This window comes from Periplaneta americana, chromosome 1 (assembly GCF_040183065.1).
Source record: "Periplaneta americana isolate PAMFEO1 chromosome 1, P.americana_PAMFEO1_priV1, whole genome shotgun sequence".
Classification (NCBI taxonomy): Eukaryota; Metazoa; Arthropoda; class Insecta; order Blattodea; family Blattidae; genus Periplaneta; species Periplaneta americana.
In genome coordinates, this window is record NC_091117.1 from 154374431 (window position 1) to 154401184 (window position 26754).

The following is a 26754-nucleotide window of genomic DNA, read 5'->3' on the forward strand; positions in this document are numbered from 1 at the left end:
TGCCCAACCCCCAAGCTGGAGGACCACCCCTTATCGGCTGTCTGTGCCTGCTTATTCAATATATTCGCAGCTATCCCCCATATCTGGACACCATCTCCTCTCTCAGCAACCTGAAATTATTAATTAACTAGGAAAACAAAATAAAAAAAGTAATAAAATTTAGTCAGCAATGGTTGAATTTTGTTAACGATGTAATGAACCTTAAAAGTTGGTCATTCAGCTCACTGATGACATATTTGAGAAGAGCTTCCACTTCTCTAGGTTTTGACCAGCTATCTACTTCATTCCACTGTCAGTAAGTAGCATTCTTTTCAATATTTGTCTCAGTTTGAATGATATGGTAAAAAAAATCTTAGTTTTACAAAAATAACACAGTCTAATCATACATTTTCCTCAGTAATGTTGCAAGATAAGATTTCCAGAAGTTCTCCAGGTATTCCACGAAAATATGGTACTTGCTTTTTACAGCTTCAACATTCAAAAGTTGAAATTTACATGATAGTGGCAGATGCAAACATTGTGAAGTATCCATGTTGAATCTTTCGTACACTACTTTTAACACTTTAATATAAATAATTGATTAAATGGCGATCTTACTCGTGTTAATTATGTAAGCATGTGCGGCTTACAGCTGTTTCAGTGCTACTTGGCACCATCCTCAGAGCCTTCTGTGTCTCGGCATCATCTCAACAGGAAGATAGGACCACATGAGGTCGTAATTCGTGGAACTTGGTTAGCCCAACTCATTCACTGCCCTTAGCATTCTCTTCTGTAAATAATTGAAAGGCTTCCCTTACAATAACAACCATGTATATCTCTTCTGGGAAATATGTCACTTGCCTGTTTCTGGATCTTTGACAGACTTTGTATCTCTTTTCTCTGGAGCCTGGTACCATAACTAATGTCATCTCTACAATAAAAGGGGTACACGAGTTCAATTTGTTCTTTCTAATAGTTCTTTGGGACCTACATTTGCTGCCTTCAGTCTTTCTTAAATGCACGTGGAATTTCCGATGTTAATTTCATGAGAATAGCCTGCTGCTTTGATGGACTTTTGGGGATTGACATCTTGACTCTGCTGACAACCTTTCTGAGTGACTGAATGAACTGATACGAACCCAATGGCGACATTTCTTTCTAAGGTAGTGGCTGCATGGAAGCAAGTTTTTTTTCTTTCCAGACATTTCTTCTGACGAGCATTGTCTCTTGTTCGTTTATCGTTTTAAAATCTGATAACTCAATTTTTTCCTTGTTTCTTCATTCGTTTTCTTTCTTTCAATAAGTAAGCTTCTTTCAAGTCAGAATCAGCCATTATTTTCTTTCTCCAAGCAGCGAGTCTTTTACAGGAGGCATCTACACACAAATATATGGAATGAACCGTAAAGTAATGTTAATAATTCTTGTGGGTGATCTTGAGTAAAGAGAAACAAAAAGTCAAATACCATTTTGCTATAGTCCTATTTTGAATAGTTTTCCAGAAAAACGTGCATTTTAAAATACATGAATTATGAGAATTTGCAATGCTGCGCCCTACAACCAGCTGGGAGTTGTGTTACTCGGAACAAACCCCTCCACCAGGATTGTTGAAGGTCAATGCCATCATCCACGTACATTGCATTTAAATTCGTAAGAAAAAAAATACAGATGATATGCCTTCAATTTTTGTGTTTAAATTGTGTTAGATAACGGAGAATGAACACTGCTTGTTCCAAGTTAATATCTTAGACAATTCAAAATAAACTTTACAACCTAGTTTTAATTAAATGTTGAGAGAACACAGGCAATAAAACAGCCTTCTTTCAAACTATATGGATAAGATTAAGAAATATTTCTACGCTCCAGTTCAATTGAATATTCTAGAGATTGTGAACAATAATGATGCTTATTTCACATTATAAAAACAAAATTTTAAAACATTTAAAACTCTAAAAGGAAAAAATAAAAATACAATATGCTTACTTCACGTTGAAGTAATGAGAAACTCGCTCGAGGTTTTCGCATCGAGTCGGCCTCTGTAGCGTAGTCTGTATAGCGCTGGAATTTGTGCTCGAGGTTGCGGGTTTGATCCCGGCCCAGGTCGATGGCATTTAAGTGTGTAGATTTACTGGCATATAAAAGAACTCCTGAGGGACAAAACTCCAGCACACCAGCGACACTAATATAAATTCTGCAGTTGCGAACGTTGTTAAATAAACCAATTTTTTTCGCACCGAACGAGACTCTCTTCCAGTGTGTGGATGTCCGTTTGAATCCATGTTATCAATCTGATTTTTCTCGCAACACATTTCTCGCTAGCGAAATCTCTTCAAGTGTGTAACGGGCCTTACACACATTGGTCTACTTGATTCTTAATATTATAATTATTTATAACTTTTCTTCATTATAATAAATCCACAACTCTAGAAGTAAATACAATACCCGCACTTAAAGATTTTTATCTTTCAGAAAAAGAAAAAAAAAAAAAAAGAAAAACAATTTCTGCACTCAAAAAGTGCACAAACTTTTCTAGACATGTCTAATGAATTAACCTGGAGCCATAGAGTGTCTGAAGCGAAAAAGTAATTGCGAATCCTCTGGAGAAGTAGAAAATACTGTATTTAAATATTACTCGTATAACGTACAATATACACGCGCTTATATTGCCTCCACACCATTTCCAGCCACCAGGTGCGCTATAGTCGTCCTGTAATATATCGAAGAGATGATTGTCTTCTCCTTGAACGTATTTGGTAATACATGGGTATATATTCTTCTGTTTTAATGTTTTAAGAAGCATGCATCAATAAAATATTTAGTTATATCCCTGCAAAGACGTTTTATAGTTTCCCTGATTACGTATATGTGCTCAGGGGTATATTCGGATTTTGTATTTAATTCTAATAGGGACTTTCACTTATTCATTTAGATATTGGCTACAGTGGTACCTTATTCTAGTATATAGTCACGAAGGTCAATACGTAGGGAATATGCATCCATAGGTAGTTGCCAACCACTAGGATCGCTACTATGGCCTCATCACAGACAATGCGAAATAGTACCGGTACAGTCTATTGTTCCTAGTACCTTCACAACTCAAGCTTCGTGACTGTGACTACTTTGGGCTACTTTCGCTTGGTGTTATTCGATTGACAGAGAGAATAGAACATTTAAATTATAAGATCTAAAATTACATGATTAAAGAGGATATTAATACACCTTTTGAGATATCAGATGACAATAAATAAAATATATTTATGTTTATAATGTATAGCAAATATATCAAGGACATACTTTGTTTAGATAACCGGCGAATGCAATTACTCTCATCCAAAGACTTCGTACATCAAAGGAAATTTCCCAAGATAGCATAATGGCTGTTTAGTTGGGTTGTGTTACAGATTGTGGCAATTTAAAATGAACTAGATGAAAGTATTCATATCAAGTGAAAGAAGTATTTTTGATACTTGTATCACGGGGTATGATTATTTGTATTATTTTTCTCCTCAAATATCTTAAAACATTAATAATATCAGGAATGTAGTCTACTACATTTAAATTCTTTTTCTTTGTGGATTAGAGGAAAACATATATTTATTTATTATTAGTATGCCTTAGAATGTAGTAAAAAATAAGAATGTATGCTGGGAATCACTGTGTGGGATGATTCTCGAGTCATTCAAATGTGATTTTCATTAATAATGCTGTAAAATCTAAGTGTAAACAAGACATCTAAATATTTGTGTGACAGCTTCTTTCAAGATTCTGGACGAAGTAAGTGTAGCAAATAGCGTTTAATTTTGAATTGTTTACTTGCTTCATTCAATTAACCAAAAAATTAAAAGAATTTCAGAGTATTGAAAGTATAAACAAACTTTTGCTGATTTGGATTAGTCATAACTAACAAAATAGAACTTCTGAATTAATTATAGAATTATTGTGGCTATGATGACCATATTTTCAAGCACTAACTTAAATATAAGCTTAAATAAATAAAACACTTTAATAAAAGAAACAAATATAAGGAAAGTTATTTGTAGTCAGCACTGATTCATCTGATATAACTTACGCCTCCTAAAATAAATTTCTTGTTACTTAACTTATGAGAAAAAGACAATTATTACTGAGTGATGTCTAAATAAGATGTCAATTAGGCCTAAATATGTGTTATGAATAATTTTTTGTCCTATTAGAATATTATCATTAAACATGCATTCATACTGAACTTCAAATGCATACAACAGGCCTTACTCTTCAAGACCATAATTCAGCCATTCCATATGTTATGGATGTTACTTTTACGCTTGAGTTTAGCTTCATTTCTTTAAAATTATATATCATATGATATATGATATGATATATTTAATTATTTGTCAGCCAACTTCATAGTTATGGTGGATCTTCACATTTCTGCTTTTCGATCCACCATCCCTTTAATACACACCATCCTTTTCTATTAATATATTCATTAAAATTATATATATTTCCTTACTTCAAGTAGAAAATACTAGAATAAGGTAATCCCAAAGAAGTGGTGTTACTGGGTACAAAGGTACATCATGCTGAACATACTGCGGTTTATGCTAAAGAATACAAAAAGCCACTTTAAATTACTTTTCAAAATATTATTAATTAAGACATGTATAGAAATATGTATTAAAGTAGGCATATACAAATTTCGATAACTGGGTAGAAAAGGCCTATCTTTTACGTAATATGTCGTTTTTCCGCTAACTTAATCTCGCTAGAAAGTACTATTCGTTGTCTGTGTATTTAATTTGTTTTTAATGTTTTTTTTCATCTTTATTAAATGCCAGTGAGCAACAGTGTACAAGTGGGGTACAACAAATACAAAATTACATTCCAAATGAGTTCAGATTTGGCTAATACATTACTTTGTTAGGTAGAACATAGAACTGAAGTTGGATCGAATCTCGACTAAGTCTAAGCTAAATGTAATTTGTAAGTAATTAAAATATAAGTCAATTAGGTCTATCCTTAAGAAAACTAAGCACATGGAAAGTTCTGGCGATTTTACTCAATTTGTAGGTCTATCGTATTTTTGGTCCAGGGAAAACATTCGTCGTTTTTTAATATACTAACATGATTCACTGAAGTAAATATTAAATAAACTTCATCTCCACGAAAAGTAAAAGAAAAAAAATCAGAAATTGGACCATTTTGATTATTTTATAAAATCACCTGAACTTCCCATGCTCTAGTTTCGCCCACCCTTGCGATGTGAAAAAATCTAATATTTATTTGTGTAATACAAGAAAGAAACATTATTACTGGAATGAAGAAATCGAACGCGAAATAAATTTAAAAAGAGAAATACTTAAAATGGGATACATACAAAAACTGTAGAAGATAAAATACTGTAGCTTTTAGCTTTTAAAGAGATTCAAGCACGAATAAGACGTAAAGTTGCACAGGAAGAAAATGAAAGTTGTGAAAAAATGTTTGCGAATAAATTCAGCTCTGAAGCCTGGAGGATTAAAAAAAAATCTTCGAAAAAAATTCAAAAGAAAAATTACATGTTAATTTACATATCTGTCAAAGTGTAGGATTCATACTTTCAAGAGTTGTTAACAGAAAATAAAGAGGATTTTATGGATTTGAATGAAGAGACATAGAACAAGAAAGCAATCATGTTAATTTGACCATAGAAATAGTTAAGGATGCTGTAAATACTTTAAAGAATGACAAAACAAGTGGAATTGGTGGAATATCTGCTGAATTAATAAAATTTGGTACAGAAAAAACTAATTATATCAGTTATTACAAAATTTATTTGACAAATGTCTAAATGGAGCAGAAATCGCGAATGATTGGAAAATTGGACACATATCAGTAATCCATAAAAAAGGAAAAACAGATTATTGTAGAAATTGTAGTGGTATTTACAGTCACATATACAGTACATCGCATATATGGGAAAATTATTAAATATTTTGTGGAAAAATAATTTAACCACTTGGAAGTAGAAGAACAAGCTGGATTCAGATCTGGCAGGTTAACAGTGGGCCACATTTTTTGTTTACAGCAATTAATTGAAAAAAAGAAACCTAGAGGACAACCACTACATCTATTGTTTTTAGATATACAAAAAGCTTACGATAGTGTTCCTTGGAAAAAAATATGGCAAATTTTGAAGTCCTTCAAATTCAACAATGCTCTTGTAAGTGCAATTCAAAACTTATATTTCGATTCTATATAAAAAATTAAAATAGGAAGACATTTGTCACATGGATTCCAAGTTTACCAAAGATCTTTGACAGGTATCTTCTTTATCACCAACATTATTTAAAATTTACATAATAAAAGCACTAGAACTTTGGAGAAGGAAATTTAAAGATATGGGTGTAAACATAGAAGATACTGTATACTCATTACACTTTGCAGACGACCAGTTAATACTTTTTTTTTTATATCCAATTTAATAAACCCTATTTCACCCTGAGGTATATTAGGGTTATAGTTGGCATCAAAATACATATTTTATAACCAGTAAACAATAGTAAGGCAGTTAATACTTGCGCATGAATTTGAAGAACTAGAATATATGGCAAGAAAACTTTTGGAAGAATATACAAAATGGGATTGAACTGTTAACATGGGCAAATTCAATTACATGACAATAGACGATCAAACTCAAGACTTGATATTAGAAGAAGATATGGACATTGCGAAAATTATAAATATCTTGGAGTAATAATTGCCAAAGATGAGAAACAGTATTATGAAATCAAAAGAAGAATAACAATGGGAAAATCAGCAATATCAACCTTAAATAGCATTCTCTGGGACAGAAAAGTATTACCAAAGAAAATAAATCACAAATTTTTAGAGCAATAATAATAAGCATAACAACATATGGAACAGAAACTTGGCAGCTGAAACATCAAACAATTTCTGAATTATTAGCTGTGACCAAGAAAATCGACCCTTGCCAAGTACAGTTTAGTGAAAATAAAAGAAGCCTGCAATAAAACGTGGTTTGGTTATTTCCAAGAAAGGCATCTTCTGTGTACCTAATAAGACTGGTAAAGCTCGGATTGGATTAATTTGTATCATTCCAGGCTTGTGTCAGGGGGTGGATTTGCTTGCTTCCCCCCCCCCCCCCCCCCTGGAATTAATTGAGCTTGTTTCATTTTAGTAAAGAGAAAGGAGTCACAAGGAGCTAAATCTGTCGAATAGGAAGGGTGCAGGATCACTGTCATGTTGTTTCTCATAAAAAAAGTCGCGTGTTTTGTAGACATAGTGAGTGGGAACGTGTTGTGGTGCAGAAGTCAGTTTCAGTCATGCCAAAGTTGCTGTCTTTTACGACAAATAACCTCACGCAGCATCGTCAAAGCATCGCAATAGAAATTGGTATTAACCATCTGGTTAAGAGGAACATATTTCTGGTGTACAACTGTCGAAAAAAGGCAATCAACATGATTTTTGTTTGGCTTCTGACTTCGTCTCCAGATCATAGCCATAAACAAAGTCTCATCCCCTGTGATGATCCTTGACATGAATGTAGGGTCATCATCGACCTGATGTCTGATATCTTCACATATATTCTTCTGATCCAGAGATAACAGATGGAATACGAACTTGGCAGATATGTGTTGCATGTTCAATTCACTTGTGATAATTGTCTGAGCTGTACTGAATGTAATCCCAATGATGTCTGAATCAATTGTGCGATTTCTTTGATATCTTCAGGGTTGTGTTTGTGCGGGGTTGTCCAGACTTTTCGTCGTCCTCAAGTGATGTTCAGCCATTATTAAATCTGGAGTGCCACTCAAAACACTGAATTCGACCCAAGGCGCTGTTATTGTCATAGGTCACTTGAAACATTTCAAGGGTCTGGATAGCAGACTTTAGAAGTTTAATGCAAAACTATATGTTGTTTGTTCCAATTTCGAATCCATTTCAAAATCACAAGACCAGATTGACAATACGTTATAACATTTCATGCAGCAAGAATTACAGCATTCTCAGCTTAAGGGGTTAGGTATACAGCTTACAGCAGTAAAATTTTGGAAATATTCAACATATTTTTCTTCCATTACTGTATCTTGTACAATAATGAAAATTAGTATGTATAAAACACTGTCTTTCTGCTATATGAAAAAATATATATATATTTTTACAACTTAAAAAAATAATTTACATTTTATTTTTCAAAATTGAGTTCACTGTGCAATGATGAAGCATTTCCCACATAACTCAAAAACTATCCAACATTCTGTGATGAAATTTTTTGTGTATTTATGCATGTCATGTCTACAATATGATGCAAGATTACTTCTCTACCTTTGGTAGATTGTGTGATAAAAAATTAAATTCATTTAAAAATGGTCAAATATCAATATTTTCTTCTAACACAAAATAAAAAAAATATATATATTATTTATTAAGGAATGTAGTTGAAAGAGCATGATATTGTAAACATGAGTTTCAGCAATAAAATGAAATAGAGAGAACATGAAAAAGTTAACAAGTTTATGAGTTATGAGGGAAACGCTTCATCATTGCACAGTAAACTGCCACCATATTGAATTTTGAAAAAAAATATATATAAATAATTTTTTTATCGTAAAAATATTTTTTTCATATAGCAGAAGGACAGTGTTTTAAACTTACCAATTTTTATTACTGGACTACATGCAGTAATGGAGGAAAAAAATGTTTAATATTTCCGCAACTTTTACTGCTATAAGCTGTATCTAACCCCTTAATGCTACTTGGCAGACATACACACAACAAATTGTTTAATGATCTCTGCTGCTACAAGACAGAGTCCGGATACATTTTTATGGTACCTCATTCATAAGATAACTTGAAGAAATTTATATGCGAACTTTCGAAATTTCATAAAGAGCTGTACTGAATTTTGTGAAGCAAGAATTACAAATCAATTCTAAACAATAAGTTCTCGGTATAGCAAAAGTATGTATGGTTCTAGTAACAAAATTCTAGCAATAATATACATAACAAATTTAATGAATGAATGAATGAATGAATGAATGGATGAATGAATGAATGAATGAATGAATGAATGAATGAGTTAATTAAGTAAATATATTACTTTAAGGTTGTCTCATTTAACTAATTTAGAAAAAGGGAAGTAATTTATTACATAAAAGGTGAAGGTATCCCCTATACGTGACATGAAGCTGTTTGGAGGACATGTAGATAGAGCTCCCAGGTTTTCATGACCTCATTAGAATGATGCGATGTGGTGTGGTGTGATAAGCACCTTGCTCCAGCCACCTTTTACCCCTCTGAAAAACTCTGTACTCATATAGGAATCCGAGTGAACCTCAGGGTCATTCTGGAAGTTTTGGCAATGAAAAAACCCCGCCACCATCCAGGATTGAGCCAGAACCTTCCAGCCCATAGCCAGTTGCTCTACAGACTGAGCTACTAGTATTTTACGTAAAAATGCAAATTTATACAATTTTTGTGTAATTGTAGTTCAACAGTACTTTGTAATTGTTGCAGGTCCTTCGTTCCAGGAGTTGCAAGGTAGATCAGCATGGAGAAGACAATGATACCAGCTTCAAGTTTGGTAGCTGATTGGGTCAGTAGTATAACTTTAGTAGGTTTAAGTAACTTATGGCTGACATTCGTTAATTTCTGATGGACCAAGTTTCTGCCATTTGTAGATAATTTGATTGTTCATTATTGACCTAAGTCATTTGCTCAAGGAGTAACATGTCGAAACTAGTTCATTTTGCCCATGGTGTACCTTCAGAAGTCAATCTAAGTAACATGGGAATGATGTTTGATGGAGAAATGGTGGAATTCTGTATTTAAGTTGTTGGACCAATAATGTCTCTTAAAAAAATGAAAAAAGTGAGTTCAATAATAAGGCAGCAGTTATTTGGATTGTATTATAATTCGAATTTTCCTTATTGGTTTCCATTCTTGCAATCAGATTCAAGGTTTGAAATCTCAGAATTGAATAATTTCGAGTGGAAAAATTGTTCCGGGGCCGGGTATCGAACCCGGGACCTTTGGTTAAACGTACCAATGCTCTCCCAACTGAGCTACCCGGGAACTCTACCCGACACCGATCAATTTTTCCCCTCTATATCCACAGACCTCAAAGTAGGCTGACAACCGTCAAGCAACCAACACTGAGTGCACACTAACTCTGTGTGACTTGAATTGTGGTTTTCTGTTACGTACAGTGACGTGTATTATGCAAATCAAGCTTTCAGGAATAACTCCCTGTAAAGTTAATTTGAATAATTTCGAGGGAAAAATTGATTTGCATAATACACGTCACTGTACGTAACAGAAAACCACAATTTAAGTCACACAGAGTTAGTGTGCACTCAATGTTGGTTGCTTGACGGTTGTCAGCCCACTTTGAGGTCTGTGGATATAGAGGGAAAAATTTATCGGTGTCGGGTAGAGTTCCCGGATAGCTCAGTTGGGAAAGCATTGGTACATTTAACCAAAAGTCCCGGGTTCGATACCCGGCCCCGGAACAATTTTTCCCTCGAAATTATTCAAATTAACTTTACAGGGAGATATTCCTGAAAGCTTGATTTGCAATCTCAGAATTGTTTGACGAAGTATTTTTATGGATGATAAATATCCTTGGCATGTTTCCCTTCTGGAAAGAAATTAGGTTGAGATTTTTGATGTGGTAAAAAAAATAGTGTAGGGGGAGTTAGGGGTACAGTTTCAATAAAATTCTAGTTAAGGTGTACGAAAGACAAAAGAAGGTTGGGAACTGCTAATCTAATACATCATGATTTTTGACCACGTCAGAACTCAACTCTGCTAGCTATCATTCTGTTAAAAGTTAACATTGAAGGCAACCTATCCAGGGAAGATATAGAATGTGCAGCTCTTGTTCCTAGCATTACTACCATGTTCACTATCACCAAAAATATAATATTTTAGGACTTTTAAATCCTATTCCATAAAATTCAAGTTAAAATACTTGTTCTTTTAACTCGTTTTTAGGTGTTTAGTGGTCTATTGATGTAGAGACATTTTGGTTAGTTATTCGTTGTTCACCTGTTATTATGTTAAGACTCAGTTGCATTGTTATTTCTGTATAAATTTTAGTATTTTTGCTTCAAGAATATTGGATTGTTGAAACCTTCATACTAAAAATGCATGAAATGATAATTTACTAAAAATTATAACAGGACATTTCCTTTTGTATTAGGTTACAGTCAAAGATGGGATGTTTCAAACTGGAGGTACCGCAGACACGAAAGAAGTTCATACGCTCACCAGAATAGCCACTATGACACACGAGAACTTCCTCAAAGCTCAACAACGAAAAATGGGTGGATATAACTCTGGAAACAACAGAACTGTAGGAATAGATACATATGATTTAGATCTATACACAAATGATAGAACGAAGAGTACAAATGCTTCAAGCAAAAGTATAGCAATTGATACAAGTGACTTAGAAGCACATTATGAATATTACAAACGAGAATGTGTCAAACGCACTAAAACTGTTTCAACAGATACAAAAGACCTCGACTACCTCAAAAGAGTTTCCACTAGTGCAGCTTCAGTAGATACAAATGATTTACAAGCATACGTTGACACTCATTTCATTAATCTGAATGGGATATGTAAAATCGAAATAGATGGTGAATGTGAAGATGGTAGTGGGCCGAGAGCTGGTCAGAAAAATACCACTCGTGTCCCCCCCAGTAAAAAAGAAAGCAAAAATAAATCTAAGGAAAACAATTGTAATTCAGGAACAAAACCACCTGTGTATACTGAGGATGACTCAAGTGAGGATAAGTATGACGTTGGGCTTGATGGTCATGATAACTCTGATACAAGTGACAATGAAGGAAACTATGATTCAGCTACAAAAGACGACGATATTTCCGAAGTTAAAGCAGAAGAAAATAATATTCCTTCAAAAAGGAAGGTTGGTAGACCTAAGGGGATGACAAAACGTGTAACCAAATCAGGTGAATGGTCAGCAAAACGATTTGAATGTGAAGTGTGCAAGGCCATGTTTACTCGCAAACATAGTCTCATGGTACACCTGTGTATTCACAGTGGCCTTCGCCCTTTTCCTTGCTCAGGGTGTGGAAAAGCGTTCTCCACATCTAGCCAGGCACAGAGGCATGCTCGCATGCACAAACAAACAACTACAGATGATAGCATCAAGGAGGAGCCTGGGTATGTTTACTTTCTTCTCTTTTGTAGTGTATAATTTACTTTAGTAATTTAATGTTGTTTACTGACAGGACGTTGTACACTTAGAAAACACAGGATGGAGCTCTATGCTGGAAATCCCATGTGTAAGCTTTGTGGGTTAGAGAATGAGATAATTTTGCACGAATCTGTGAATAAATTGGGTCTTAAAAGGTAACATTTGTTTGGTACAACACTACGGATTGACAGCAATCGTTTGAAATTAAGTTTTAGGCTGTACACCTTTCAATGTAAAAGAAATATGCACAATGGGACATTTGGACCAAAGTATTCATAATTAATCAAACTCTTCTCTCGTTATAAAAATGTTTTAGGTTTAATGTTTAAAATAAAAAAGGTGTGTTCTCTCACTACTTCGGCATTGATTTAACTAAGCATATTTGTATGCAAAGTCTGTGATTAGGGAGCATTTTCATACTGTTTTGTCATTAAGTGAAGTACTCAGAAGCACGTTAGATTTACATTCTTTGTTTTTATGGTAGGAACCAGAGACCAGAACTTTGGCAGAATGTCTTTTTAAATGTATTCTTCATTTTGAAAGTAAATCTGTACGAATTATACCTTTGTGATTGAAACGCCACAGTTTTATGTTGCCCTTTTCTGCTTTTTTTAAATATAAATGCCTAATTTACAAAATTAATGCTTTTTTTTTTTTGCCTTTATTTGATTATTTATCTATTATTTATTATTAAAAATTACCTACATGTATATTTTAATTTATTTCTATAACCGCTACAATGAAAGTGACTTCACCAAATGTATATTATTGTGTCATCAGTCAGTTCATATTCTCTTTGCAACAATGAGTGCTGCCTTGCAAAAGTGTATAACAGTAAGCATTTTAATTATCGCTTGTTTTTATTTGACAAGGCAACAATGAGTGCGGGTCTAACGTTATTTTTAACGGTTATTTTTCTTTCAATTTTCATTGTGAAGTTGTTGTAGTTAGCTAAATATTTCATATCACAATATATCAGTACAACTAAACACAAAAATGCACTTTCCAAGGCTACTGGGAAGATTGTTTCTTTGCTTCCAACAGTAATTGTAACATAGAGTCGAAAATCTCAATTTGCATTCGACTTGTGTAAAGCTTTTCTTGCTGCTGAAATCCCTTTGTGGAAAGTGCAAGATTGTGGGTCTAGTGCAAGGTTTTTGTGATTGCCTTTTATTGCGTATTTTAGCTATTTATTGCCTTTTTGCCTGCCTAAACTTCCGGTCTCTGGTAGAAACATTTGGTGCAGATAGGCCTACAAATCTGCAAGTAAAATAAAATTATGAAAAGAACGATAAAAGTCGATTCTGCCTTCTTATTGATTTCAAACACTGTTCTCTTTCATTAACAACTGAACATATGGAAGAGAAGGCCTTATGGCCTTAATCCTCTCATATTAAATAAATAAATAAATATGTTAAGTAAGCCATTATCACTTTGGGAACTTTGATCATGAAATGCGATATAGTTGTGAGCACCACAGGAAGTTCTTTCTCACAAAATTGCCTTTTTAATTATTCAATTTAAGATAAACGTATTTTGGGTTAAATTGGTGTTGAATTACTAAAGAAATAAGCTTCTTTAAATGTTAAACATTAAGCTAGAAACATTGTTACTCGATTTCTATTATTTATGCAGATAGTACATATGAAGACATTATTACAAAAACAACTCTTGTCAAAATTGCTATTTTTCAGAAAAACAATAAAAATAAATAGAACACACGTCAGTTGTTTCCATACAACTAGTGTTTATCCTAGTGGCTATTGCACCTGATGTGTTATTTTTGGAGTATATAAACATTTGAAATAATAGGAAATGTGTCCTTAACTGAATTTCATTAAAAATGACTAGGGCTGTTTTTGTAATAATGTCTTCATATACAATTCAGTATATCTCGTCAATCTATTGAGACCTAACTGTAACTCAAGAAGCTGCATTTCCCTAAACTGAACTGGATTTGATCTTCGGTAGATCCTGCATGCCTTGTGAACAATAGTGATAGTCTGGGAGATTTTCTCTGAATATTTTGGTTTCATGTGCCATTTCTGTTCAGTCATTGCTCTTCATTGTCACTGTAGATCATGTTCTCCCATCTCTGATTAATAACCTCTGCAGATAAAGAAGACTAAAGTAATGATCTTTCTTCTTTTTTCGAATCCATTCTTCATTTTCCTCTGTCATCCTCCTCTCTTCTCCATCCTCTTCCTACTTTTCTTCTTCCTGCACTTTCTTTGCCTCCTTTCCTTCATCATCTTCGTCAATCTCGCAGATCTGGGCCTTACATCAATTATGCCTTCAATATAAGATTGGTGAATAACTTCAGATCAAACAAAAATGTTATAAAAATTTACCTGCTCTTATCAAGCTAACACTTAAAAGTTCTGTCAATACCAATTGTAAAATAACGTTACTGTAATAAAATGGTTCATTTAAGTAGATCAATAGTGACTAAGTAAAATGTAGTTTTATATTTTGCCCTTTTTTTTTTACTGCAACCTTCAACAAAACATTTTTTGCAGACATACTATCCTGTAGTTTCATCAGAGCACTCTTAGTGATTTATTACAATTGTTCTAGATCTGAAACTGGTGGAGCAGTTACAGATGTTAAAGGAGAAGAGGAAGAAACTGAAGTTACAACAGACGATTTTACAGGTGATTCCAACTTCCTTTGTACGATATGTGACATGAAGTTTGATTGCAAACAGTCATTCACTCAGCATAGACGTTCAGCTCACGGTATGGCAAACCGACCTCCTCGAGAATGCTTAACATGTGGCAAGGTTTTCACATGTGCTAGTGCTCTTAAATGTCATGAAACTGTTCATACCGGTGCAAGGGACTTTGCTTGTGTCACATGTGGAAAGGCTTTTCCAACCAAGACTTGTCTGAAAGCACATGAAGCAACTCATACTGGTCTGAAACGATTTGTATGCCAGACATGTGGTAAGGCATTTGCAAAGAAGGACAGTCTTAAGGTTCATAATCGTAAGCATACTAATGAACGTCCATTCAGCTGTGACCTATGTGGACGTTCTTTTGATAGAGCTTTTACTTTGAAGAACCACCGGCTTACACATACAGGAGAGAAAACTCACATGTGTGCTGTCTGTGGAAAGGCATTTTCAACTCGGGGAGCTTTAAGCACTCATGAACGTATTCGGCATAATACAGATCCAGATAAACCCAAGGTTTACAAAAGAAGAGCTCGTGATTTTGAACCCAGTGTTTGTGATCAGTGTGGTAAAGTGTACTCAAATCGTGGGAACTTGAGAATTCACAAAGCAAGTGCTCATTCAACAGAAAAGCCATTTCTTTGTACAGCTTGTGGTCGAAGTTTTGCAAAGAAATACACCCTTCAGTGCCATGCTAGAAAACATTCCAATGAACGTCCTTTCCCTTGTGATCAGTGCAATCAATCCTTCTATCGCAAATCAACACTTAAAACTCACAAACTTCGTCACACAGGGGCACGTCCTTATGTGTGCCCATTGAACTGTGGCAAAGCTTTCACTCAAAGCTCCAGTCTCTCCTATCATGTTCGTCACCATGACAGGCCACCAAGAGCTACAAATGGAAAAAAACGAAGGAGAAGGAAACCAAAATCAGGTGTCGAGCCTCCACCATTAACTATGGCTCCACTAGCTTTAGTGGGACCTGTCCCCCCACCACAAGAACCTCTACCACCTCCTCCACCATTAGCATTTACAACAGCAACTTATCAGCCTAATGGGGCACCACCTTGTGGTACAACACAGTCTTTGGCTCAACTCTGATTGGTCTGTTGATAACGAGTTTTAGCAATTCAAAAAATATGTGCAGATGATTTATGTGTTCCTTCAAGAGATGTATTACTATGTCAATTGACATGTTATCTCAACTTTCTTCAAATTTAGACAGATTTTTATATTGATATATTTTTATATAATTTTATTATATAACATAACACAGATGATATGACGTAATATATCAAATATGATTGAATCTCTATTATTTTAGTGTCTATTCATATAAAAAAATATAGAGTGTACCCTATTCTGTCTTGTAATGATTTCAAGAGCAGCTGAATTGCTATTAATGTAATTACTTCGTACTATATTTTAAGGTCTCATTAGTTGCATAGCTTTAATTAAAACTTCGGTTTTCTGAACAGTGGTCTATGTAAGAATATTTTTTCTCTCAGGATTTGTAGAAATAGTATTGTCAATTAATAGTCATTACCAAAGATGTACTTCAACCCAAATCAAATAATATTTCACGACTAGTAACTGAAAATTATAATTTTCTGACGAGGCAAACTCCTCAATTTTCAGTACCTTAAAATGGGGTGAATGGGGAGGAAGTTTTATTATTTTTTATTTCTTTCTGTCAAAGATTAAATATAATAATAAGAGAGTGTATGTTTTCATTCATAATGAGTGAACAAAAACACTTATTATTATACTAGCCATACCCGTGAGCTCTGCTGCACCTGTTAGAAATAAATATAAAGTAATTACATAATTAAAATAGGACGTTTGATCCAGGGAACAACTTTTACAACAGCGCAAGATAATCTGCTTCGCTCATTACCCAATTTTTTTTGCATTGCATTCATTGCATATATATTTTATGTATTTTAACACAATTCAATTGAGCATAGTTAAAATTTGAATTATAAAATAATGGATTGCTAAGCTAACGTACTATTACTGCATACTAAATCAATACACTCTCGTTCGTTAATTCTCCGAGATTAAAATGAGTGTACATAATTATTATTTTAAGAAATACAGAAAACGAATGTACAAAATAGCCTATCAAATTTTCTGTGCATAAGAAGCTATTTTAATCTTACCTGTCCTCTATTTACTCAGACGTTACTGTAATAACATTATAGCAGTATGTCCATCTAGAGAAACTACACTTTCCAATGGTGAAATAATAATTAATTATACAAATCGATTAATTTAGCTTCTGATATTACTTCATACAAACACAGAAACATTCTCTGTAGGCTATTTTAATAGCTTTCGATTGTTTATGTCCAAGGCCCCTTATAGACGAAGTCATTTGTTCTTAATTCATTGCACCGTCTTAGATGGCGTTATTTTAATTTTAAAACTCATTTATCTCATTAAATATCAGTCCTATCAAAATTTTGTAAAGAATAAAACTTATCGGAAATCATTTTTAAAGAAACTTTTGTTATGTAACATTTTTCACAAAAATCAATAAGCGAGATATTTTGATTTATTTAATTCAGGCCCCCTTATAACCCCCCTTTTAAATAAAGTATTTTGAATGCCATGTAGCCTAAAATCTAAGTTACAACGAACTTAATTTATATTCCAATTTTCATATAAATCGGTTCAGCCATTATTGCGTGAAAAGGTAACAAACATCCAGACAGACAGACAAAAATAAAAAAAAAAAGCGATTTTCGGTTTCAGGATGGTTAATTATACATGTTAACACCAATTATTTTTGGAAAATCGAAAATTACCAGAAAAATTTTGGCTGCAGATTTATTATTAGTATAGATTTAATCTTTGACACAAAGAAATAAAAAATAAATAAAACTTCGTCCCTATTCACCCCATTTTACCATTACATAAAATAGAGAATCTACGTTTTAAGATTAACCAGTTGTATGATTATTTGTTTCTAGTGCTTCCAGATAATAAATACCAAGACTTCTCTGGACTCTGACACCACCCACCCTTGCAGAAGCATAATTACTTAAAACTCATAATTATAATATAATTATAATAGATGATTGCTAGTGGTGTATCAAAAAATAGCTGTTTAATTTTTCCTCATCCTTCTCATTCTTTTAAACAGAGAAAATTTACAGTATACGACCCCAACTGTATTTCTCGCTCTAAAAAATCATGTAATGGCTTTTTATCACCCATGAAATCCATTGCTCTTTACTGAGTTTGAGCCCGCAACTCTTATCGATTTAATGACACAGTTGGTAACCATTTAACCATCAGGGACGAGATTATTATGATATATGAATCATAAACAACAGTTAAAATTAGTAGAAATTTAGTTTTTACACTGTTTCAGATTACCAGAACTCATTGGCCAGTTACCTGATTGCAGTTTAACAAAGAATTTATTTCATATTTATGGCAAATAAAGTGATTATGGGATATATTTCACCTAAGTATTACCACTCTCATTCTGAACAGTGTTTCAGTAATATTAAGCATAATACAAAAATAGCAGTTTTTCCACCTTGAAATTGGCACCAAACTTTTATGTTTGTTACTATTAAGAAACACATAAAAGTTTACTGAGAAACAAAAGTTTAGGGCCTACTATTCCAGTATTTACCAGAATGTAAGATGACTGTATGCTATTGAGCAGCTTTTTTGTTTAATATCAAAGTAAAATAAGCTGCATCATTAACTGACTGGTAAAATGACTTCACATTTCTTAACTTCGCCTTTATATGATGTAGCAATAAACAAATATATAACACACACAACGTGATAAAGTACTAGAGCACAGAGTGATCTTGAAATAGTTTGTACTGCTGCATCTTGTTCCTTTATCAAATCAGTTAATTGCATAATTATGTTCATTTTCATGCAGCTGGTTTTGTATCATATGAGTATTTTCGAACAAGAAGTAATAATCGTGCTTGTGCCTTACATATTAATTTTACTTTTACCAGTATTAAGATCACCATAAAGAATTGAATAAAAATGTAAATAAAATAGATTTAAGTTTAATAGTTACTAAAGTGAAATTGCTATATTTTATTCTTCTTAAATTAATTATACTGTACTTATAGTTTTTAAGGAACCCAGAGGTTCATTGCCGCTCTCACATAAGACCCCCATTGGTCCCTATCCTGAGCAAAATTAATCCAGTTTCTACAATCATATCCCACCTCTCTCAAATCCATTTTAATATCTTCCCATCTATGTCTCTGCATCCCCAAAGGTCTTTTTCCCTCCTGTCTCCGAACTAACACTCAGTATGCATTTCCGGATTTGCCCATATGTGCTACATGCCCTGCTCATCTCATATGTAATGTTCCTAATTACGTCAGGTGAAGAATACAGTGTGTGCAGTTCTGCATTGTATAAATTTCGTCATCCCTCTTAGTCCCAAATATTTTCCTAAGCACCTTACTCTCGAACATTCTTAGCCTCTGTTCCTCTCTCGAAATGAGAGTTCAAGTTTGACAATCATACAGAACAACAGGTAATATAACTGTTTTATAAATTCTAACTTTCAGTTTTTTTGAGAGCAGACAGGATGACAAAAGCTTCTCAACCAAATAATAATAGGCATTTCCCATATTTATTCTGAGTTTAATTTCCTCTCGAATGTCATTTATATTTGTTACAGTTGCTCCAAGATATTTGAATTTTTCCACTTCTTCAAAGGATAAATTTCCAGTTTTTATATATCCATTTCGTACTATGTTCTCATCACAAGACATAATCATATACTTCGTCTTTTTTGGATTTACCTCCAAACCTATTTCTTTACTTGCTTCAAGTACAATTCCTATTAGTTTGTGCATTTTCTCCTAACATGTTCACATCATCTGCCTAGACAAGCAGCTGATGTAACCCGTTCAATTCCAAACCCTCTCCGTTTTCCTGGACTTTGCTAATGGCATATTCTAGAGCAAAGTTAAAAAGTAAAGGTGATAGTACATCTCCTTGTTTTAGCCCGCAGTATCTGTCAGAAACTGCCCTGTACAGACTCTACGTTTCACTGAGACACATTTTATTTAATCAAACTAATTTCTTGGGAATACCAATACTATTTTTTTCTACCTCATTCAGTTTTTCCTTCAAGTAATCTTTCTTTTTATTCCTAAGTGTATGACTTGCTTCACATCTTTCATTGAAATAATTATCTATTCACCTCAACTGGATCCTGTAAGAATTTCAGTTTTGCCTGTTTCCTTCTTTCTACTACCATGGAACAATTTTCATTAAACCATGGTTTCTTTTTTCTAGTCTCATAATAACCTATGCTCTTCTCAGCTGCAATTTTGATACTATCTCTGATATTTTCCCCACACACTATTAATATCTAACTCCTCCTCACTTTCGTCGGAACTTTCTAAAGCGGCAAACCTATTTGAAATTTTGATCTGATAATGTTGTTTAGTTTCCTCGTCCTTTAATTTCGGAATATTGAATCTCCTAATATTAACTTCTTGTTCTACTCGCTTAAACTAATTAGGAAGAACCTAAATTCTAAAATAAGCAGCTTATATTTTTATGTTGAAAATTAAACTGAAACTCCTTCAAGTTGTTGACGAAACAAGCAAACAATATAAATGTAACCATTTAAACCATAAATTTTTACTGAATCCTGAGAAGAAATACGTTAATCTAGTATTGAATTTGGTATTAAGAAGTACGAGAGCAGTTTTCCAAAATATAACATTATAACAGATCATGAAACTATTATTAGGCCTATTGTTGTTTGCTAATGCTCTTGGCTTTGGTTGTCCTCTATTTGCAGTCTTGCATCCCAATAATATTTCCTTAGCATATATGGAACTTGAAATTAAGTTCGTGGATTTAAGCAACAGCAGTAGTGGGGGGAGACCTGTTGCTGGTCAGTTGATAGGAACACCAGAATATTCGCTGGGACTCACTGTATTAATATTTACGGTATATCAAGAAATTATATGCGTTTTTTTGGCTTTAACAGTGAATGTAATCAAAATTCTGCAGTTATTCAGCACTCAGTGCAGAATTAGAATTTCTATATTAGATAGAATATAAAAATCGATCTTTAACACAGTAAGTAATATACTGACTTTATGATCGAACTTCATTCAGATTTTATATGTTATTAGTTGGTGCACTAAAATGCTCACATGTTCGATAAAATATGAACAAATTATTTAAGAACATTAAGTGGAAGTGAACCAATACTCAAAAGTTAAAATTTTTTAACAACTTGTATAATGACTTTCTTAAAATTAACGATTTTAAAAATGGACGTTCACATAAATAACTAATTTACTGAAATTGGCAACAGCTACATAAGCTTGTATATCAGGCTTGGGCATTATTAACTCGATTGAGTCATGCAGACCACCCTTTAACTCACCTTCCACGACTGAGACAGTAATGTTTTGGTGCGGTATGAGTAGGCAGGAAAGTCAGTAACAGGTTGTATCAGATGGACATAATAGATTTTACGAACTTTCGGCTCTCTCTGGTCACTTAAAATCTACCATTGATACACAGAGCCTTACTGCGCATTTGTTTGCAAGGCGATTTAAGCAAAAAAGGACATGGGCAGGGGTTTCTCCATCTCTTTCACTCCTCCCCCCCCCCCATACCCAGAGCTGTTGGATATGCTCATAGTAATTTTGAATCATTAACAGACTATGATTTCTACATAGCTCAGTCAGAGTGTTGGCGTGCTAAGCCAAAGATCCCAGGATCGATACCCAGCCCTGGAATGCCTGCACTTGGTTGCAGTCCCATTAGATCATCTCTGCAGGTCCATTTCTGCTTTTCAGGTATAGAGGCCATTCAGAAGTAGCTTTTTTCCTCCCCCTGCTAATGTAATGATTACAGGTTCAGCTTGCATTATGGTTTTTTTTTTTCCTTTCTTGTACGGAGGAGGGACTCAAAGGCTTGCACTGCAGCCTTAGACTTATTGCACTTACCACTCCTATTCTGTGATAGCCAAATGGCTGTGCTCTTGTACAAGTCCAGCATGCTGCACCGTGAACTGAACCTGGGCTATGATTTGTGAATTATAGTCCCGACGCTGTTATTTCCGGCGTGACTCCGCCTCTTTGCTTACATTTTAGAAAGTGAAGGCTCTAAAGTCTAGGTAGGTAGTATCGTTCGCCATTTTTGTTCCTATGTTGCCAAGCTACCATACGAGGAATCTATTTGCCACACCGTTAAACATTATCATGTCGAAGTTCCTATGATAATAAATGAAACACAATGTAATTCAGCAAATAATTGAGCGGTAAATAACATCATCTTGTGCTTTCTGCGAACGCCAACGAAAGAGCTAAAATGGCGGGCGATTATATTAAGTATTTATCGAGCCTTAAGAAATGAATCTGTGAATCACAAGACGCACACGTTTAAATGTAGCCGACTGCAACGTGATTGACTGCCGGAAATTAGAGCTACGGGACTATAATTATGGCGAAATAAGTCCGGAAGTTACCCAGCAATTCTGCTTCAATTGGTTGAGAGAAAAACCCAACCATGTAACTTGTCCCAACCAGGATTTGAATCCGGGCCTGCTTGTTTCACAAGTCAGACGCACTAATCGTTACTCCAAGCAGTAGAATGCATTATGGTTTACTTGATTTTGACTAAGAAATAAATTTCAGTCTCATGGCAACGTTAATAGAAATAAATTTCAGTCTCAGAACAATGTCAATAATTCTTTATTGCGAGCACACTTCCAATGACACATCGGGGAAAAAGGATCAGGAAGGTGACATTGGGAGATTTGTTTCAGAGAAACGAATATGGAAAACAGTTTTTCTGGTAAATGGCCCTTCGGGAAATTGTCTGGAAATCATAAAGAAAGTACCTTCAATTTGATTTGCATAAGATATTGTGAAAAGCAAAACATATTGTTTGATCAATGCAACAAAAGTAATTATATAGAATATCTGATTCTATCTGAGTGTTCTATTTTAACTCAGAAGTAAATCTCATAGAGACACATGGCTGACCATATTCATAAGTCAACAAAAATTGTGTGTGTAAATGATTTGCAATAAATGTATTAACAGATAAATGGTACAGACACAAGCCAATAATAGTGTCAACAAATGAAGTTGAATAAGCAATATATATATATATATATATATATATATATATGGCTATATATATATATAGCCATGTCATCCAATAAACAGTTTCATAAGATAGGATTGCTATAAGGAAAATTTGATGCAATATGCGTTACTTATATTATTGGTTTAACTGGTAATATATAACAAACTATATTCACTTCAAAATTATTTGAATGATGTTCCTGAGAAACACAGAGTCATGAAACTGACGAACTGTAAGTGGGAGATACACACTTATATTCATGACATTACCATACTACTCCACTTGGTATAAAGAATAATAATAGTAGTGGTTATTTTTGTTGCACTCTAAGGAATCTCATCTTACATTCTGATAATTGGGCATTCTTCATTTTCACAATACGTATTTAATTACATCTATATTTTTGATCTTCCAGAATATATCAGTACTGTTAATTTGTACTGTAAACAATGGTGCAGTTCTTCCAGAAATGAAGTAAATATATTTTTTAAACAGCCAACACTTAGTATTGTTACAGCTGGCGCCAACATTTTTGGCATGTGTCGTAGATACATAGTGCCCAGTTTGTGAGCATATTGCTAGTGCAGCTGAGAATACACGTCACATCAGCCATTTGTCAAACAGTTGTCAGACTGACTGCGGAAAATGTAAAACACTCGCACTTAACGTTGCCATTACTTATTTCACATGCCAAAAATGGTGACGCAGACTTTACAACCATTAAGGAGATTTGAAAAAAAAGATTAAACATATATATATAAATAAATCTTGTAAAACTAAAAAATATTCCTTCATAAAGTAAGGTGTGTAACCTTATTATAATCTCGTATATCACAGTTGTGTCTAGGTAAAAACTGTGATCTCAGATAAATGAGAGTTGAAGGGGTTATTTGGGAAAAGGTAGTGTGACTTATTATTTTGAAGTACATATAGATAAAACTTATATTGTACACAGTGATTTTTTATTCATGATATCATCTCTATTCTTTGCAGTGACGCAGGTTTGCGACTTTTGGTGAATTTGTGATACTCCTATGTGATAAGTACTCGTGATAGAGGAAGGTTTGGCAGCTGACTGTAAAAACGGAAACATACAACACTGAACTGGAAGTGCTTATTGTGAAAACACCAGTGACAATTTTATTGCTACTATCCAAATTGCATTCCATCAGTATTTCAATGTGCACAATGGATCTAGTAAGACGAGAGTATTAAGATAAGTTCATCAATTTGAGAGGACAGTATTTTTGAGCAAGTAAAGAACATAATGGGCGATCCATCAGTGAGAACCCTGGAAAAAATTTAGGAAGTTCAACAACATATTCTGTGAAGAACCAAAGAAGAGTTTACATAACTTTCACAGCAGATGTCATACAGTACTGTCTGGAAAATCTATCAAAGCGATCTCTTAGCTTATCCTTACACAATTTAGTTCAGCCAACCATTCATCCAAAATGCTACAAGGCATTCAGTGAACTTATGAAAGAAAATTCTATTAGAAAAAATAAATTAAAAACAAACTTTTCTTACTGATTCCATTACACACATTGAAATGTTGTTGGTATGCCTTTTGGTTTTACAATAAACATATTCTCTTTAGTGCTGTACATGCTTCAATTTTTGCAATCAGCTACCAACTGACTTTCCAAACCTTTCTCTATCACAGAAGCAGTGCTTCATTATGGAACCGAGAAATGTATCAATAATTATCCTATGTTTTTAAATAATTTTTCTTTGAACTCTGCTTGGGCCTTGAAAGCCTTAAAGTTGCACGAAAAGGAGATTAAGAATTACAAAATTCTTGTGTATTGGGCAGCAATCATCTCCCCATCTACTATAATATGTTCTACATAGAGTTCCGCCACCTTTTCCTGTGGAAGAGTATAACAAATTCACCAAAAGATGCGCACCTGCTTCACTGCAAAGAAAACAAACAGTGTCAAGGATAAAAAATCACCCTGTTTAGACTGATATGAAAAGCATAACATATGTGAACATTTTTGCTATGGAAATATTACAAGATTATAAAAATTATCTCTGGAAGGAAGACTTAAAACATGTTGTAAGAACAATGGTTGAGTATTTATTTCCTATGTAGATGATGTTTAAGAAGTTGTTTAAAAGATTTAGTATGTGAATGAAAAGAATAATATCGCATTATACACACTGTTTCGAATTTAGTGATCACTGAGTATATATATATATATATATATATATATGAGCTCTTATTTTTGTGTTTGTGATTTATCACAGAATATGACGTCAGATTTGTTTTAATTTTAGTTTGTGATGTTATATAAGATCTTATTCTAAGGCAAGTATCTCTTCTTCTTATATAAGAACTTTCTTTTGTATTTCCCAAATTGCCTCTCATTGTGAATCTAGTAACCAGCTTTCTTGCTATTGTTTGCTTGACCATCCTAATGATCCTGACATTAGTTTTCTCATCATGGCAATTTTGGATATTCGGTCTTCCACCATTGTGCAAACATGCTTATCCAAGGCTCTATTGGTTCTATGACCATCATATTATTTATCACTCAAGCAGTTTCTAGCCTTGCTCAAGTGGATTTTATGTCGGGGTTGGCTCTCCTAGTCAGTTTTCAGGCACAAGCAATTTTTCATTGCCTCACTTTAGATAGTGAAGGTGAAACCACAGTCTAGTATATACAGTCACGAAGTCAATACGTAGTAAATATGCATCCATAGATACTAGGATCACTATTATCACCTCATTACAATGCAAAATAGTACCAGCAGTCTATTGTTCCTAGCACCCTCACAATTCAAGCTTTGCGACTATATATATTACATATACATATATACATATACATACAAGATTGCCACCTAGTTACTACAATGAGGCAGTGAGTTACAATTTACAGTTAGAGGTAGGAGTTCAGTTACATGGCATTTTTTTTACATTTACAGCTCCATAAATTGGAGTTACCAAGACTTGTAATTGTCCTGAACTGGGAAAGAAAGTATATTTTTCTGAAGTACAGTGAAACTTCTAGTAAGAGTCAAAGTGTGGTTCCTAAAAAAATATTAATTATTTGTAAGGATGGTTGTTTAATATTGAGTTTATATTCTTGATAATGACTGTAAGTGAATTGTCTACACAACTAGCATCATATGAGTAAATGTTGAACAGTTGATTAGTCACCATTAGTAGAAAAAAAATGCATTTCATTCATAGTTTTAAGCACAAGGGCAAGTTTTTCACTGCACACTCAGCATTCTTCATTCTTTCCTCTTTTCGGTCTTCTTCTTAGTCTCTGCAAACGATCTATGTATCTTAATATTGTCAATCATCTGATATCTTCTTTTGCTCCGAACTTTTCTCCCTGTGCACCACTGTTCCCAGTGCATCCTTAACTAGGCAGTTTCTTCTTAGCCATTGATCCAGTCAATTTCGTTCTCTCTTTCTGATCAGATTATTTTTTCTTCACCCACTCTTTATAACACAGCTTCATTTCTTATTGTGTCTTTCCATTTCCCATGGTCCATTCTTCGCCATATCCACATTTCAAATGCTTCTAGTCGTTTCTCTTCACTTCATTGTAATGTCCATGTTTCTACCCCATATGTCACACTCCATACAAAGCATTTCACTAGTCTCTTCCTTAGTTCTTTTTCCAGAGGTCTGCAGAAAATGCTTCTTTTTGTTTTAAAAGCTTCCTTTGCCATTGCTATCTTCCTTTTCACTTCCTGATGCAGCTCATATTACTACTTATGGTACAACCCAAGTATTTGAACTGTCCACTTGTTC

General features: G+C 33.9%; 1 protein-coding gene and 1 long non-coding RNA gene across 3 annotated transcripts in view; one reads left to right on the forward strand and one right to left on the reverse strand.

The window, feature by feature from the left end:
- The window catches only part of LOC138702492 (uncharacterized), a 93882-nt gene that overhangs the window by 3617 nt on the left and 63511 nt on the right, over positions 1–26754 (reverse strand). The gene's annotated exons all lie outside the window — the stretch shown is intronic.
- Positions 3341–25164, forward strand: LOC138702388 (zinc finger protein 431-like). Of its 2 annotated transcripts, none has more exons than XM_069829922.1 (4): positions 3341–3455; positions 9475–9553; positions 11162–12150; positions 14762–25164. In XM_069829922.1, the coding sequence occupies exons 2-4, from the start codon at positions 9509–9511 to the stop codon at positions 15957–15959; spliced, it is 2232 nt and encodes a 743-aa protein (XP_069686023.1). In that variant the 5' UTR covers positions 3341–3455; positions 9475–9508; the 3' UTR covers positions 15960–25164. The 2 variants fall into 2 exon arrangements, with proteins under 2 accessions (XP_069686023.1, XP_069686022.1); XM_069829921.1 differs by having other exon boundaries at positions 3372–3750.